At 35.6% G+C, this 19,197-nt stretch overlaps 1 protein-coding gene across 1 annotated transcript in view; it reads left to right on the forward strand.

Moving 5' to 3' along the window:
* Positions 1 to 19,197, forward strand: part of STXBP5L (syntaxin binding protein 5L) — a 286,369-nt gene that overhangs the window by 172,088 nt on the left and 95,084 nt on the right. The window contains exons 15-18 of the mRNA XM_004577863.2: positions 58 to 98; positions 2,823 to 3,040; positions 4,423 to 4,595; positions 9,574 to 9,699. Coding sequence (XP_004577920.2) covers positions 58 to 98; positions 2,823 to 3,040; positions 4,423 to 4,595; positions 9,574 to 9,699 — 558 coding nt within the window. The remainder of the gene's footprint in view (positions 1 to 57; positions 99 to 2,822; positions 3,041 to 4,422; positions 4,596 to 9,573; positions 9,700 to 19,197) is intronic.

Genomic DNA, 19,197 nt, shown 5'->3' on the forward strand with positions numbered 1-19,197 from the left:
TTTTATGATTCTCATTTTTACTAAGCCTCAGCTAATACTAATTTATTTTTTATCTAGTCATGCAGATGGATCAATAAAATTTTGGGATGCTTCTGCAAGTAAGTTTTGAATTTCTCCCTGTATAGCTGAGAGCAGTTGGTTAATATTTGCTCATAGCCATTCACCAGTTTTCAGTTTGGAATTTGATGTATCTGATATATGTATATGCATGTAATATATACAATCTACAGTTTAATCTCTGCTGTACTTTTCTTTTTAATGTACAACCATTAGGAATAAGTGTTTGTCAGCAACACATTATATCTACAATAGACATTATCTTGGGAAAGTACCGGATGAACTCTGTTTAAGGGGCTTCACAGCCTTAAACAGAGTTCATCTCATAGCCTTGTTCTGTTGAACCTTCTGGTCCTTGGGTCCTTTACTTTTCTTCTCTGCGTACCCTCCCAGTCTTATGAAGGTATGAACTAGTGACTAGATAAATGTGGAAATTATTTTTGAAGTATTGAGAATTACTTAAAGGAAAAAATAATTCTGTTCTGCTCTTTGTTAAAAGATGTACAAAAAGTTGTACGACTTCATTATACATATATATATCCTTAGGAAAACTTATAGTCACTAGAAAAGGCAAAGAAATACAGTTAACTATAGGACAAACAATATGACAATCCAAATGTACAACAAAATTCTGTTACAAGAAATGAGATATATTTATTTGGATAAAGTGAATCAAAGAAAGGTGTTTTAATGAAATACCATAGATGAGAATGCATCATAGGAAAGCAATAATAGAGAAGCAGATCAAGAAACTTCACTATTGATGATACTCATCACCCATTACAGATTGCTCTCAGCAGCTAGGCAAATACACAATCAGCAAGAGAAAAAGACTGAAAGATTTCAATTCATGGTTTATGAGGCACACAGTAAGGAACAAGTAGTAAGGTATCAATTCAAATGGGCAGTAGCTCTCTTCTAGTGAACTCTCATGCAAATCTGAATTTTTTTTCCGGGTGCAAAATTAATTGCATAATGAAGTCATTGTTTCTTTCTCACTTCCTCAAAGTTACTCCTTGGTTTCTAAAATGGGAAAAGGATGCCTAAACATTCTTAATTGTTGGAGTGCGTAAAATTCTGAAGTATGTACAATAGCGTTTTCAGAAGTTTGTTTTTAAATCAAAACTTCTGTCACATTCAGAATATAAATTACAAAAATTGCACATTAATGTTTTATAGCCATGAAATATAAAAGCATATTTTCAACATAATGAGTGTGCCTGAAGTGTCATTTTTCTTGTTAATTTTGTAAAGTTACCTAGAACAGGAACTGAGGTGAATTTTAATAATTGAGCTTTCATTATGTATATCAACTTTCTGTTGCTGAGTAATAAATTGTCACAGTTTAACAGCTTGAAATAACACTCATTATTTCCTAGCTTGCGTAGGAGAGAGATTATACCTGTCATAGGTTGTATTTAGCTAAAACCTTTGCTAAGGATCTCACAAAGCTGAATTCATGCTGTTTTCTGAGACTGCAGATTAACCTGATGCTGAGGGTACTTCAGACTCATGTGATTTTTGGAAGACTTCATTTTCTTAAAATGTTGGAATTAAAGATGGCTTAATGCTTCAAGCACATACATTTGTTCCCACCCATATCCTTTGTCCCTTCTCTTTTATTTATATTCTTTTTCTCACAGATGTACATAAATATATGCACATAAACACAAAAGCATTTTGGTAACCATTTTAAGTAAGCTGTAAGACAATGTAACTGGAGCATCACATATACCAAATATAATTCAGTATACATTTCCTACGAACAAAGCAATTCTCTTGCATCACCTAAGAATTGTCAAAACCAGATTAACATTGATGAAACACTGTTTTCTAATAACCAAATTTTATGCAAATTTCAACAGTTTCCATATTGTCCTTTACAGCAAAAGAAAATTCAGGTCATTTGTAAGATTTAGTCAGCTTGTCCAGCATTCTGTAAAATCTGAAGCAGTCTTTATTTCCTGGCATTTAAAATGTTAGGAGTTCAGGCTTGTTGTTTGTATTTTGGAAGGTGGGGGATTAGTGGTGTCATACACTCCTTCCCATGTCGTAATCCCTTCAGTATGAGTTTGATTACTAGATTTAACGATTGCATTCATATTAAACACTCTAACAGGAAGTCCTGATTTTCAAATCTTTTCTCAAAGATCCTTTGTAGAGTAAGGAAAGGTTTTGTTTTAATTGGGGAATCAGCAATATCATGTTCTCAAATTTTAAATCCTTGAAAATGTTACACAGATCCAATATGTCATGATTTTGTAACTGACCCTTTGTTGACATAAAGCCACTCCGAAAACTTGCTTTCTGCAATAATTATAGATCACTGCATTTCAAATAAGGCTAGCTGGTAAGTTTCAGCTCTTAACTGAAGGAATATGTAATCTGTAAAAAGGAATAAGTTTTCCATGGATTACATTTCCTCTGTAATGACTTCTCATGTAAGGATAGAGGGATCTCCCGTAAGAAAATTATATGTAATGTTGCCTTTGTAAACTTTCATGTGTCATAGCTATTTAAGTAGCATCGTATGAGGAAGTATCTACATAATCTTTGGGAAATCATTCATGTTTTTAAAAATGCTTTTTTTCTCTGTACCCTCCCTCCAGGTACTGTAGTCATGGAGCACTGAATGCTTACTAGTTAAAATGTAATTAATTTTATCTGCTTGGATTTTGCTTTTTTGCTATTGCAATTTAATAAAATATATTGGAAAGTCTTTAGAGCTTAAAGTACATTAGAAACTAACTATGCTTATCTTCCAGTAACTCTACAAATGCTCTACAAACTAAAAACTTCAAAAGTTTTTGAAAAGCAGAAGGTAGGAGAAGGAAAACAAACAGGAGAAATTGTGGAGGAGGACCCTTTTGCTGTGCAGATGATTTACTGGTGTCCGGAGAGCAGAATATTCTGTGTATCAGGAGTCTCTGCATACGTCATAATTTATAAATTCAGTAGACATGAAATTACAACAGAAATAGTGGTAAGTTATTTAAGTTTAATGTTCATACTTCGACCTAAGAAAGTAGTTGCCATACATAGTGGTTACTTTTCAATCTAGCATTTAAGCCATCAAGTGGGTATTATTTGGCCATAATACAATTCATATGACATTTAACTATTCTTATTACTATTAAAATGGCTTGACTTAAAATGATAAAAATCATTCTCTGTCAGAAGTTGGTACTTGCTTTCAGCATGAAAATGACCTTAACATTTTGTGTTAATCTTGTTATAAATTGTTGAAAATTCATTATGTCGTATTTTCGTCCTTGATTTTAAACAAAATCTGTATCTTTTTGGCATGGCATTTACCTAACCAAAATGAATAAATTTCTTTTGCTTATTAATAATAGAATGTTAGCATTCATTTTATAAAGTTTTATAGCAACAAATTAAAAATTGAATATATTTTGTTTTCAATATGAGGTTTTTGTAAATAACGATAGCTACAAAATGTACAATTTGCTTATAAAGTTATTAATTTGTAGTTAGGTCAAATTGATATAGAATTTGTTCTATATTTTTTAATTTATCTTAGTTGTGTTGTTGAGTAGTTTTTGTAAATGATTATTTCTCAACTGTATTAAATTCATTTTTAATGATTATCCATATGTAGTATTTTTGATAAGCTAAAAGTAATCACCTAATCTTAATTTTACCTAATCTTTATTTTACATCAGTGAATAGTCTAAAGATTGAAAATCTTAATGCCCTGCGCAATAAACTAATTCCCAGTTAATTGCCTGTAGACAATTTTCGTTCTCTATCCAGTACCTACCTGTCCTTTTCTAACCAGTACCTAAACAAATAAAAATAATGTCAATCTTCTATAATATATTAATTAGAAGTCCAGGATTTGAAGTCAGATAAAACTAGGTTTTAATTCTGACCTTAAAGTAAATATCTCTGTACAAGTTATAGGGATGCTCATTAGTAGCAGATTCTGAGTATAATAAAAATCTATCATTTTGGTAGTATTACTATATTTACTACCATATAATAGAATTTTTATAAGCTATTTCATTCTCAAAAGTGCACATCTTTCTGTTAAATAGAAAATATTTATTATAATGTTAGTTTTAACTCCACTACTAGGTATTTTTCTTATAGTTTTTTCAAATGAAAAAAATACATTTTTCTGATTATTATTCAATATTCTAAGCAATTCACTAACTTCTAAGAAATGAAAAAATTACATTTTTAAATGATTTACATTGACTATCCCAGGTAGTTTGCTACTTAATTCAGCATGGAAAATTGAGCTTATTAAAGTGAAAGCAAATGAATGATTTCTTAAAAGTTACCAGATTTATTACTGTGATTATTATTATGATTTAGATTAACATTTGATTTTTTTTAAAGTCATTAGAAGTACGACTTCAGTATGATGTTGAAGATATTATCACTCCCGAACCAGAAACAAGTCCTCCATTTCCAGATCTCTCATCCCAGCTTCCATCTTCAAGGAGTCTTTCCGGGAGCACCAACACTGTGGCTAGTGAAGGAGTAATAAAGGACAGTATTCCATGCCTCAAGTAAGAGCAAATTTTAAGGATTTATTTCCATTTGAAAGGCATAATTACAGAGAGAGACACAGGTTTCCATCTAGGGCCAGGTTGCCAGCAGGAGCCCAGAATTCCATCTGAGTCGCCTACGTAAGTAGTAAGGTCCCAAGTGCTGTGCACATTGTAAGGGAGCTGGATAAAATTCATAGCAGCCAGGACAAAAACCAGCATTCCTCTGATTCAAGTGGGTGGGGGCTTAACTCATTGTTCTACAAGGCCGTCCCAACTACCAAATTTTAAAGGTTTAATCATATTCGGAACCATTAAATACAATATCACTCTTCTTTCTTAATAGGCTGTCAAATAATCTACAATGCATTGTCAGATACCGTTGGTCTTTCTTTGAAATCTATGATGAAGATATAGTATTTTCTTCCTTCAACTACTTCTTTACCCCTTCAATTCTAAAGGAAACTGAAGGAAATATTCTTTTTGAATGGAAAGTTCAGCAGAGCAGAAATTTGGCCATGTGTTTGTTACTTCCCATTTGAAGACTATATACATAGATAAAACTGTATTTCTTCAGCCTTTTTGAGGTTAAAAGATGAGAAGTTTGCTGTCTATTTTACATTTTATACACACACACACACACACAGACATACTAACAATTATTGAGATTGATGATTCTTTGGATATCCCTTTTCATCTGATTTTATTAGCCTGGGTCGTCTTTTTTTGGTTAGTAGGGCTATGGTGAATTGGTTATTTTTTTTTTTTCAAAACGGCTCACCAGTTCATAAGGTAACAAATATTTTTATGTATCTCTTTTGGTTTCAATTATATTTATTCTTCAATTTAATGATTTCTTTCTACTAACTGTGTTTGATTTGTTATTTTTCTAGGTCCTTGAGCTTCACTGGTAGATCTCTTATTCGATGCCTTTCTTGTTTATTGCCATAGGCACTAGTTACTATGAATTTTCCTCATTAAAAAAAGATTTATTTTTATTGGAAAAGCAGTTCTACAGAAAGGAGAGACAGAGAGAAAGATCTTACATTATCTGGTTTGCTTAAAAGTGGCCACAGTTGCCAGAGCTGAGCCAATTCAAAGCCAGGAGCCAGGAATTCCCTCCAGGTGTCCCATGCAGATACAGAAAGCTTTGGACCATCCTCTGCTGTTTTCAAAGGCCCAGCAGGGAGCTGGATTGGAAGTGAAGTAGCCAGGATATGAACCAGTACCCATATGGGATCCTGGCACTTACATGGTGGATTAGCCAATTGAGCCATTGTGTCAGGCCCTGAACTTTCCTCCTAACACTGCTTTTTCTGTATTCTGTAAGTTTTGAAGTATTGCGCTGTCATCTCATTTGATTCCACTAATTTTTGAATTCTGTTTAAATTTGCTGTATGATCCATTGTTCAGTCAGTAGTTAAGCTTGCATATGTTTGATTTCGTGAATTGATTGCCAGATTCATTCCATGGTGGTAGAAAAGAGGATATGATTTCAGTTCTTTTAAATTTGCTGAGCTTGATTTATGGCCTAACATGTTGACTTTATCCATAGAGTAGCCTCCATGCACCGATGAAAAGAATATGTGTTCTGCATCTGTGAAATGTAATGGTCTGTAGATATCTGTTAGGTCCATAGATGAGGTCTGTTGCTTATTGATATTTTATCGAATGTATTGATGAAAGTGGGTTGTTGAATTTGGTAATGTATTGAAGTCTAGTTTGCCTTTACAATTATTAACGATGTAAACAGCCAGGTGCCCCGACAGTTGCATATACACTTATTGTAGTTACTTCTTGTAGAATTGATCCCTTAATCATTATGTAATGCCCTTATTCATCTCTTTTAAGATTTTTTTTGTATTAAAGTCTCTTTTGTCTGAAACTAGAATGGCTACATGCTCATTTTTCCTTTGCATGGGAAAGACATGTGATATCTTTTTACATCATTTCACCTTCAGTTTTTGTGTTTGTTGGTGAGGTGTGTTTCTTTGAGGCAAAAATCAGTGGGTCTTGTTTTTAGTCCATTCAACCAGTCTGTCTCCTTTGGTGAATAATTTAGGTCATTTGCATTCAGGATTATTGTTGAAAGGTAAAAAATGTTTTACAAGTACTCTCATTTTTTACTTTTGGGTTTTCTTTGTGCTTTTAGTGAATTTTCCAACTTCACGTTCTTTCATTATATTGATTGTCATTCTCTATTTTTGTGTGTAGCATATGCATAAGTATCATTTGTAGGACTGACAGATGATGGCAAACCTTTCAATTTTCTTGTTTCAATCTCTTTATCTTCAGGCATAAAGGAGAGCTTTGCAGAGTATAATATTCTGGGTTGGCAGTTTCTTTTAGTATTTGGACTATGTGTCTTTCTATTCTCTCCTCTCCCATAGGGTTTCAGATGAGAAATCAGCTCTAAGTGTAATTGAAGATCCTCTCAGATTAATCTGTCATTTCTCTCATGAACATTTGGAAACTTTTCTTTATGTTTAACTGTAGAACGTTTGACTCTAATATATTATGGTAAAGATCTAATCATGCTATTCACAATTCTGTGCTTCTTGTACTTGGATATCCCTTTCTTTCTCCGTATTATGGAGGTTCTGTTATTCTTTCACTGAATGTGCCTTCTAATCCATTCTTTTTATGTATTCATGAACTCAAGACACATCTTGGATACTATTTTTGGTTTTTCTTTCTTCCCCTTGTTACTCTAGTTCAGAGGGTTTATTCTGCCTCATAAAGTCTGTTGCTAACACTCTCCTGTATTTTTTTAATTTGACATATGAAAATCTTAATTTCTAATATTTCAGTTTTATCCTCAGTCTCATTGATGTCATGTATGGATTTTCTTAATACCTGCCTTTGCTAATTCTTGCTTTGAATAATCTAATTATTTTTAACTCATTTTCTTCAATCTATTTATCTTCGTGGTCTAATATTAGAGGGTTGGTGTGTTCCTTTGTGGGAGTCACCTTGCCTCCCTTGTTCATGTTTCTCATGTGTCTCTATAATCATTTCTACTAGTACTTGTTTTAATCCTCTGATAGTTCTCATCTTTGAATTATGCCTTTTTGGCTTGGTGGAATGACTGCTCCTTCAGTGGATATCTGGAGGTGTGTACCAGGTTTAGGCAGCACGTTGTGGTCTGTGATTAAATATGGGATAAAATTCCAGGGTGACACCCAGGTTGAGCATGGTAGATTTCTGCTTTTGTCAAAAGAGGGGAGTTAATGATCATGACTATTAGTGAAATCGTTTCCTCAGTTCCTCTCATTCCAGATTATTGATGCCTGAGGTTTTCCCATGGTGGTTCACAGGAGTTTTTATTATTATTATTATTATTATTATTAATTACATCGCATTATGTGACACAGTTTCATAGGGTCTGGGATTCCTCCAACCCCTCCCCGTGCCCTCTCCCAATGGTAGATTCTTCCACTTTGTTGCTGTATTACAGTACAAATTCAGTCAAGATTGTTTCTTTGCAAACAAATACCAGTCATGGAGTCCAGCATCTTATTGTTCAGATAAATTCAACAGTTTCTTGGGGGGACCATCTCTGGTCTGAAGGTAAAGCTGGCAGAATATCTTCCTGATCAATTAGAATCCCCAACATAATATCAACAGCAATATACATCATTATGGAATTAATTGACATGGTATTGAGTAATTGAAGCTCCCCTCAGCCACACAAGTCTGCTGCTTTGAAGAGCAGTGGCATTTACCTCTGGGTCCTCCACCTGAGTAGATCACACTGCCATATCTCCCCTCAGGGCTCACTGTAGGGTATGTGTGGGAGGAGGTATACATGCCTCCCCACCAGGCTTCCTGCCCCAACTCAAAAATCACCGATGAACATGAATTTACCATTTTTACATAGCAACTTAATCACATGTCCGTGCAGAATAACCTGGCTGTTGCTGCTGAAGCCACAAGACCTCTTGCTGCCCTGCAGCAGGATGAGCAGGATGGGGAAAAGAAGCATATTCCTTTTTTTTTTTTTTAAGATTTATTCATTTTTATTGGAAAGCCGGATATACAGAGAGGAGGAGAGACAGAGAGGAAGATCCTCCATCGGATGATCCACCCCCCAAGTGAGCCGCAACGGGCCGGTGCGCGCCAATCCGATGCTGGGAACCAGGAACCTCTTCCAGGTCTCCCATGCGGGTGCAGGGTCCCAAAGCTTTTGGCCGTCCTCGACTGCCCTCCCAGGCGACAAGCAGGGAGCTGGATGGGAAGTGGAGCTGCCGGGACCAGAACCGTCAGCCACATGGAATCTCGGGGCGCTCAAGGCGAGGACGTTAGCCACCAGGCCACGCCGCCGGGGCCAGCATAATCCTTTTGCTTGGTGAATCATTGCCTCTGAAATCTAACTGTACTTAGAGTCAGTGTGGTCTATGAGATTATGCACTAAGCAGTACCTCAGGTTACTCTGCCTGCACTTGTGCCCCAGCCACTTTCTCTGGATCTGCTAAGATCTGTGATTGTGGCACAGTGACTCTTACTTGAGGTGGTGGTAAGCTGCTTCTCGTGCTGGCCGCCCTACGTGGCTGACTGCATACAGCATTTCCAATTTTCATGCTCTTGTCCCATGAATGTTCTATTTTCAGAAAATGTCTGCTGTGGCACCTGTGGAAACACAGCCCTTTCTTAATTCTCTGCACAAGTGGTTGGAACAGGGTGTCACCTGTTTGCAAAAAAAAAACCTGTTTTCATTTGTAATAAATGAAAGTATTACAATATAAAATAATATAAATACTATCTTAAAAATTTAAAGGAAATTATGTAGGCCAGTTGAATTTGGGGAACTACAAAACTGAAGAAATAATAAAGCAATCAAAAGAAGTTTGGTGTATTTTGAGAAAACTACAGGTCATTGACCTCCTGTGTGCTGTCTGCAATGCCTAGTGTCGTATATTTATGTAGAATGTTAATTAGCAAAGTAAGCATGAACATGTTTATTTAAGCTGTATGTGATAGAATTTTCTCTTTCTGTTAGTGTGAAGACCAGACCAGTGCGAATGCCTCCAGGGTATCAAGCCGACCTCGTTATTCAGTTGGTGTGGGTAGATGGTGAACCTCCTCAACAAATTACTAGTCTTGCTGTAAGTTCAGCATATGGAATGTAAGTAGTTAAACTTTTTCTCTGATTTGGATTGTTCAGCTAACATTTGATATTTTAGATGTTTTTAATTTCTCAGATGAAGTTCTGAAAGTGAGAAAAAGTCCTTACCCGAATTTTAAATCAAACGTGATATAAGACAAATCATGGTTTAAACTTTAACTGGTTATTTCTTTTCAATATCAAACTTGCATTTCCAATTTTGACATTATTAGCAAACAATAAGGATGTTATACATTATATAATTTTTGATTTTATATTATATATTATTTATATTTTCTTGTGAGTTGTCTTACAGAGTTTACTAGTTTCCTTTTCAACTGTGTCTAATCTAATGGTAGATCTACCATAGGAGTTTAATTGCTGTATTTTTCAGTAATAGACCTTCCATTTCTATTAATACTTCCTATTCTCTTGTTAAATTATAATTTATATCCTTTGCATCTCCTTGAATATATTGAATGTAGTAACTTTACATACATGGGTGTTTTTTTACATTTTAAACTTTTACTAATATAAAGAAAACAGACTGCGTTCCATATGTCCAGTTCAGGAAGACAACCACACATCCCCCACTCCCCTCACACTTCCCCTCACACTCTTCTCCACCTTCTCTATATTCAACAGAGCTTCTGCAGTCATAATTTTAGTCTCGTGCATATTCACAGTCTTAATTTACCTCTAATCATGATATTCAAAAAGTAAAAACTGAAAAGATCATAAAACCACATTCCCACTGACTGCAGGATAAACCTAGGATTAAAGTGACTGTCCTATCTCAAAATGACCACTTCATTGCTACACTTTTTTGTATGTTCTATATTACCTGCCAGACATTTCACTGAGTATAATACTTTTCGATTGCATCTACTGCATTGTAAAAGATGGGGTTTCATTATTATTTTGTGGCTGAATAGTATCCAATAGTGTATATATGACACATTTTCTTCATCCAGTCATCTCCACTGATGGACATCTAGGTTGATTCCATATCATAGCATGGTGAATTGAGCTGTAATAAATGTGGGTGTATAAATAACTCTTGTGGGGCCTGGCACAATGACTCAGTGACTAAATCCTTACCTTGCACCTGGCGGGATCCCATGTGGATGCCAGTTTGTATCTCGGCTGCTCCACTTCTCATCCAGCTCCCTGCTTGTGGCCTAGGACAGCAGTAGAAAATGGTCTAAAGCCTTGGGACCCTGCACCCATGTGGGAGACCTGGAAGAAGTTTCTGGCTCCTGACTTTGGATCAGCTAAGCTGCAGCCATCATGGCCACTTGGGGAGTGAACCAGCAGACAAAAGATCTTTCTGTTTGTCTCTCCTTCTCTCTGTATATCTTCCTTCCCAATAAAACATTGAAATAATAAATCTTAAAAAAAGCAAAGAGCTCTCTTGTATACTGATATCATTTCTTCCGGGTAAATTATAAAGACAGTAATGGCTGGGTAATTAGTAGTTCTATTTTAAGTTCTCTAAGGAATAATGGGGAATAAGAAGATGACATCATGCAGCCAAATAGATGAGCCATAAAAGTTCCCAAAGAAACAAAAAAGAATAGATTAAAAATATATATTCAATGAAATAATATCAGAAATTTGTCAATTTTGGAGAAAGACTGGCATCAAAATACAGAAAATAGGAAAAACCTCAGATAGACATGAATAGCAAAGAACTTCATCCTCTGCTTTTAAATAATAGCCATTGACAAAAGTACAGTGATATCTCATTGTGGTTGTGATTTCCATCTCCCCAGTTACTAATACTTTTGAGTATTGTTTCATATTTTTATTGGCCATTTGTAAATATTCTTTCAAGAACTGTTCATTGAGGTACCTTGCTCATTTTTTTACTGGTTCTTACTTTGTTCAGCTTTTGGAGTTACTGATGTGTTTTTGGATATTCTTATGTCGGGTAGCTTATAAACATCTTTCACATGTTTTCTTGAATTATCTTCAAACTCTTCCTGATTCATCTTGGTGGGAGCAGCCCAGGTCAGTCTGACACTGGAGGCACAGGTGCTTGACTCTCCCAGCCACATGGTGGCTGCTAGAAGACCCAGTTTTAGCCAGGCTCAATGTGTAGGAACCGACCTCTGGCCACCACTGTCAGGCAGTGAGCATATCCTGAGCTTGTCCTTAGTCCTAAGAAATGCCTCCTCCCACAGTAATTACATTGTGGACATATCTGGAAAGACACAGGAACCTGGCTCTGTCCACCACCGCCATCTTCGTAGGGACAGCCCAATGTAGAGGATGGGGTGCTGGACAGTAGATCATGGTGCACATGGAGGACTTGGTAGCTCATTGGGGCTTCAGAGGACATCTAGTACCATAGCAGAGAATCGAGAACAGAACATATGGATAACTACTCCAGACAAATGATGGCAGCAAATATCTGGGCGATTAGAGACTATAAGGTTGATGGTGTCAGCCAATGGACATTGGAAGCAATTCCTCATCTATAGATCGGCAAAATCAATAGCATTTCAAAATTATCACATCAACCTGGACAGAATCTTCAGAACATGCATCAGTGTGACCCCGGGTTGATATCGGCTGCCCCCCTCTTCATCCTTGGGTACTGAGATGGTTGGGAGGCTGGATATGGCCTATCCCCTTATAGTCTGCCACACCCAGAAGTGGGAAGAAGAAATAGAAAGCTTGGAAACAATGATCACATCCACTGCTCCCTAACCTTAGATCTTTCCCATCCTGATTGACTTTGTAAACATCAATTAAAATTAAAAAAGAAATTTTTATAAAACTCTTCCTGATTTTTTTTGATGTGCAGAAGCTTTTATTATAACCCAATTTGGTTAGTTTTGCTTTTATTGCTTATAATTTGACAGCTTATCCAAAAAGTAATCACCTATACAAATGTCTTAAATTTTTTTCCCTACATTTTCTTCTACCAGCTTCTGAGCCTTATGTCTTAAATGTGGATCTTTGATCCATCTTGAATTGATTTATGTATATTGTACAAGGTAGTAATTTAATTTCATTCTTTGATATATGAACATCCAGTTTTGCCAGCACCATTTATTGAAGAGATTTTCCTTTCTTCAGTATACTGAGTACTTTTGTCAAAAAGCAGGTGGTTCTATATACCTGGAATAATTCCTGAACTCTTTGTTCTATTCCAATGATATGTGGTGCCAGAATCGTGCAGTTTTAATTACTAGGTTTATAGTATGCTTTGAATTCAAGCATTGTGATGTCCCCAAGTTTATTTGTTTTTGTTGAGGATTGCTTTGGCTATTTTGGGTCAAAATAGCACTGGGTCGAAACTGGCGCTGTGGTTCAACAGGCTGTTCCTCCACTTTCAAGCACAGTATCCCATATCAGTGCCAGTTTATGTCCTAGCTGCTCTACTTCTGATCCCTGCTTATGTCCTGGGAAAGCAGCAGAGGATGGACCAAGTGCTTCAGACCCAGCAGCTGCGTGGGAAATCCAGCAGAAGCTTTTGGCTCCTGGCTTTGGATCACTTCAGCTCCAGCTGTTGTGGCCATTTGGGTGGCTGAACCAGCAGATGCAAGATCTTTCTCTCTCTCTCTGTAAATATGCCTTCTGAGTAAAAATAAATATATTTAAAAGCAGTTCACAGTAAAAGAGCTAAATTGAAGACCCTAGACCATCCAGTCACTAGAGGAAAATGTAGGTGAAAATCCTGCAAGACATGGGCATAGGCAAAGAGTTCTTAGCACAGCCAAGGAAATAAAAAATAGACAAATCCGATTCTAGCAAACTGAGATGCTTCTGCATGGCAAAGGAAACACTCCACAAAGTGTGTTTCTCCTACAGAATGGGAGAAAATATTTGTAAACTCTGCATCCAGCAAAGGATTAATATCCAGAATACTTAAGGAGTCCAAACAAAATGAATAGAACTGGGGATTATTATGCTAAGTGAAATAAGCCAGATTGAGAAAACAAATATCATACATTTTCTCTTATTTGTGGAAGTTTATAGAGAATATGAAAATATCGTGATGTCATACCCTTAGTACTTAGTTGTAAATATTGCTTTGCTTTTAGAACATTAGTTGACAATATATTCTTTGATGAATCCCTCACTCAGTGATATTAAAATTTATCTTGAAAAAAATGGTATAAATGTATATATATGCACAGAATAGTTACTTTTGAGGTCAGTGTGAAAAAACTTTTTGAAAGTATAATGTTTTTATAAAAAGGTGAACTCCAAATTTTAAAAACTTAAATTTTATATAGGGCTATTGGTAAACTGCCAATTATCACATCTCAAGAGAGAGGAAGTGAAATTATCTTTATGCTAGAATGTCTAAAAATAGCTTTGGTGTTTATATTTAAGTCTATAATATCTCAAATTAATTTTTATGTATGAAATCTGACTTTTTTTCTTGATCTGCATTTATTCATTTGTTTCACTGTTCCTTGAAATCAAAATTCACTATTCTTTGTAGAATTATTTTGGCAGAAAGAACTGGACCCCACTAACTTATAAACCCCAGTCTGAGTTCAAGCTGCATGCTCAGCTGTCAACTCTTTGCTCAGCCACTCCAGGTGTGCCTAGTGTACTATCTCAGACTATTTAACTTTGCTTTCTCTAAGCCTGAACAACTTGGCAGTCTCTCTCACATTTTGTCTGGAGAGGTATCAAACCATTCTGATCAATGTCCTACCCTATGAAACCTTGCTACCTTGCTTACCACTTCTGTCTTGTGTCAGTTCTTTCTGTGCAAAGACGAGCCATATCTCGTTCATCTCTGCTAACACTTTCAGCAAAAGTTTGCATAAGGTTGATTTTTTTAATAATTAAAGCAGCTGTGACCCAGAGGTTTTTTCTTATATAAAATTTTTAAAAATAAGTTGATTTTCAAAGTAAGGATATGTTTGTTCAAATATTCTGTTTCTCTTTATGCTAGTTTTGTAAAGTATTTCTTTCAGGGGAGCTGTCATCCAAGATACTAAACAGATAAAATCTTTTATTTAGGTGTAATTTATGTAATGTGAAATCCATTCATTTATGGTTATGATTCAACTATTATTAATTTCCATAATTACATAACTATAACCACAGCTCAATTTAAGAGCATTTTATCACCCTTCTTATAATTACTCTTATATCACTCTCATTCATAACATTTGTCTCAGATGCCACTTATTTTCCATCTTCATAGGTTTGCTTTTCTGGAGTCAAATGTGTCACATATTAGATTTGACTTCTCTCATTTCATCTATGTTTGACTTTTTCTAAAAGATGTATTTATTTGAAAGACAGAGAGATACAGAGACAGAGATCTTCCATCCACTGGATCACTCCACAAATGACCAGAGTGGCTGGAACAGGGTCAGTTAGACGCCAGGAGTCAGTCACTTCTTTGAGGTTTACCACGGAGATGCAGAGACCCAAATACTTGGACCATCTTGCACTGCTTTCCCAAGCACACTAGCAGGGAGCTGGGTCAGAAGTGGAGCACCCAGAACTCTGTGCCCATAGGGTATTCCAGTGCCACAGGCAATGGCCTTCCCTCTCCCTCCCTCCCTCTCTCCCTTGCTCTCTATCCATCTCTCCCTGTCTTTTTTTCTCTCCCTCTCTCCTTCCTCCCTTCCTCCCTCTCTCTCTCAGCTTCTCTATTTCTCCCTCTCTCTTCCTCCTTTCTCCCTCTTCCCAGTCGTCTTTACCTCTCCTCTCCTCTTCCTCTTTTTGCCTCTCTGTCCCTCTCTCTCTTCCCACTTCTCTCCCCTGTACCATCTCTCCCCCATCCCCACTCCTCTCTCCCTCGCTCCTGTTCACGTCTCCCTCTTCACTTCTCTCTCTCCCCCCTCACTATGTGTGTGTCCTTTTGACTTTCAAATAATAAAAAGAAATTTCCAAAGAAAGATAGGAGTGTTAGTAATTACTGTTTAAGTCTATTGTAACTGTTTGAAGAAATTTATTTTCTGCAAACATTGCTTGAACTGCTTATCATAAGTTTTGCCTTATGCTTTCAATATTATTTAGGTGTTTTGTTTTAGTATTTCTTGCAGTTGGCTATTTAGAACTGTGTTTAATCTCTGAGTACTTGGAACTTTTGTATATGCTTAATTGCCATCAATGACCAGTTTAATTATGTTGTTGGGAGACAAGCATGTTTGATAATTTACATTTCTTTTAAATTTTTGAGAATTGTATTAAATCCCAGAATATGACTTATTTTGGGAAATGCTCCTTGGCTTATGCTTGTCTCTAAATATGCATATTTTTCAGCTTTTAGCATTTCTTCCCAGCCCCAAGAAGCTTTTTGAATGTTTTACAGTTGAGTTTTTGTTGGCAATAAATCTTTTTTATTTTTGTCTATCAGTTATACAAAAAGAAGTTATGACTACTTACTTTAAATCAGAACATTTTATGCATTATGCATTATATTCATAAGGGTTTCTTTTTACATTTTAGATTACCTGTAATAGTCATATTTCAGTATGAAAAGAAATATTTAGTTTCATAATGTCATGATTATGAATAATTTTGAAGATGTACAGGGATTTAGTAAGGCAACTAAGTAAAACAAGTATAGGCATATTGAGTGTTTTGTTATTTAGGATATCTTTAAGAAGTTTGTGAAAAATTTACTATGAATAATTTGTACATGGATCACAAAGTTTTATTGCACCAAGATAAGATTATCTTTTAATTCTGTTTTTCCTGAACTATTTCTTTTTTTTCTTTTTTTGAGCTATTTCTTGAACAGTCTCTTCATTATAGAAACTTTTTATATAATATTACCTGTACATGTATCTAATCACTTTAATGTATTAAATATTATGTATGCTCTAATTATATCTAATATATATACTATAACATTATATACTATAACATTATAACATTATATACTATAACATTATATACTATAACATTATATAACATCATAACATTATATACTATAGTATAGTTATAATGTGTTTTATATATTCTCATATATAATAATAAAATGATACCATAATTCAGTTCTCATTAATAGTGAATATCAGTCTGTTCAAGTAGATACAAGTTAAAATTTTTAACATCTGTTACACTGTCACATGATTCAATAGTTAAGCATTTTAGCCAAAACGATTAGAGTCATATATAGCAATTTTTGTGGGAAACGAACATCAAAGTAATGTTATTGTCAATGTGACTACCTGAGAAATGGTTGATACTGTTTGAGTACCACTTTATTTGGTATTTACTAGATAAAATTATTTTACAAGTTGAAAAAATTAAGCTACTAGCAAAACTTAGTCTGATTTCTCAGTCCTACCATAGGACTTCAGTGTTTTGTTCTCAGTGAAAACAATTTTAACATACTGACAAATATCTAAATTTGAAAGTTTCATTTTTCTTCATTTAAGAAAAATGATTATTTTAATGATTGATTCTCATTGTATATTTTTTATTCTTATGAATTTCCCAGGTACTGAGTATTACTGAGAACTTTATTGAGTTTGATGAACTAAGTTCATGAGTTTAACAAAATCTGAATATTGTGATTTAAGCCAATGCATCAAGGCCTTGTGATTAGTGGTATTATTGTATTCAAGTAACAAGTATTATGTCTGATTAAAAACAGGATTTTATCACTTTAAAGCAATATTAGCATATCTGTAAGAAATTGAGGAAAAATTTAAATGGGTGTCTACAGTTTTCTCATTGCATTTACAACAAATATTTCCCATCTTATGCTAAAAAAAAGTATGCAGTATATTCTGATAATAAGAGTAAGCTAAAGGGGTTATTTTTCCGGATGTTCTCAGTTGATTAACCATTTACAAGCTGAAGTGTAGAGCTGCAAGAAAAACCACCGAAGGCAAAGCAAGACGGAGTAAGAGTTCAATCCTGCAGTTGAGGATGAACGCAGAAGTAGATAAGGACATCTATGAGGAGGGCTTGAATTAAAATACAATAAAATCCAAAATAATAGATGATGCAGGGCATTTTCATGTGACATTTCCTTTTTTGAAAATTTACTATTATTATATGATACAGTTCCATAGGTTCTGAGGTTTCCTTTGCGCCCTTCCCCAAGTTCCCCCCTACACACACACACACACACACACACACACACACACACACTGATTTCCCCTATATTATTACTATAGTATAGTTCTTCATAGTCATATGTCCATCATTGTGGGCATGGACAATGGCAGAGAATCCAGCATCCTATTGTCAAGATATAGTTAAAAGTTTAATTAGGAGTCTTTGATTTGGAAGTAGAGATGCATACTGCAATCTGTCCTCACATCTGGATATGGCAGTCTCCATTACACAGTTACTAGACATCCCCTTAAAAACCACAAAAATGTAATCAACAACAGGAAGAAAAATAGAAACTTACAATGCCAGGAAGTCAAATAACATGCTACCAAATGTCGCTGTAGTAATTAAAATAAAAAACGTTCTTGAGGAAAATTGTGTTACTGTATGACCTATGAGTCAGTGAAGAATTTTCTTTAAAGATTTATTTTTAATTGGAAAGGCAGATGTACAGAGAGGAGGAGAGACAGAGAGGAAGATCTTCCGTTCGATGGTTCACTCCCCAAGTGGCCGCAATGGCCAGTGCTTGCCTATACGAAGCCAGGAGCCAGGAACTTCTTTCCAGGTCTCCCACACGGATGCAGGGTCCCAAAGCTTTGGGCCATACTCTACTGCTTTTCCCAGGTCCCAGGCAGTGAGCTGGATGGGGAGTGGAGCTGCCTGGATTAGAACTGGCACCCATATGGGATCCCGGCGCGTTCAGGGCGAGGACCTTAACCATTACGCTATCGTATCTGGTCCGAGACAGTGAAGAATTTAAAACGATAAAAACTGTTTCTGAAAGAAATGAAAATAAAAATAAAAACATGAAAATCAAAAAAACAATAACCCCTGCATTCATGTAACTTATAATAGAACATTCTCCAACAATGGAAATGTTCTATGACACTACTAGCCACAGTGTATACATAAACTTATGCTAATACAAATGAGGAATTCTATTTAAAATCTATTTAATTGTAGGTGAAACATAATATATATCATGATAGCATTTCTTTTGGACTTTTATTTGTTTAAAAGGCAGACTCATGCAGAGGGAGGGGAAAAGGGAGAATAGAGGGAACAAGGGAGGCAGAGAGAGGAAGAGAGAGAGAGAGAGAGAGAGCTCCCATCTACCTCACTCCCCAAATGTGCAACAGCCAGAGTGTGTTGGTCTGAACCCTGAAACCAAGAACATCATCTGGATCTTTGGGTAGTAGGAACTCAAGTACTTTAACCATGGCCATCATCCACTGCTTCCTTCACACATCAGTAGGAAGAAGGCAGAAGCACCTGTTTATCCACATCGCTGGGGTCCCTCATTCTTCCATTACAGAATAAAGACTGCAAACTGGTAAAATCAGTTCTTAGTTCCTGATATTAGAACGGCTACACCAGCTTATTTTTCCTTTCCATTACCTTGGAATATCCTTTTCCATCCTTTCACTTTCAGTTTCAATGTTGGTAAGATACAGTTCTCAT

The sequence above is a fragment of the Ochotona princeps genome, chromosome 3 (assembly GCF_030435755.1).
Source record: "Ochotona princeps isolate mOchPri1 chromosome 3, mOchPri1.hap1, whole genome shotgun sequence".
NCBI classification, from domain to species: Eukaryota; Metazoa; Chordata; class Mammalia; order Lagomorpha; family Ochotonidae; genus Ochotona; species Ochotona princeps.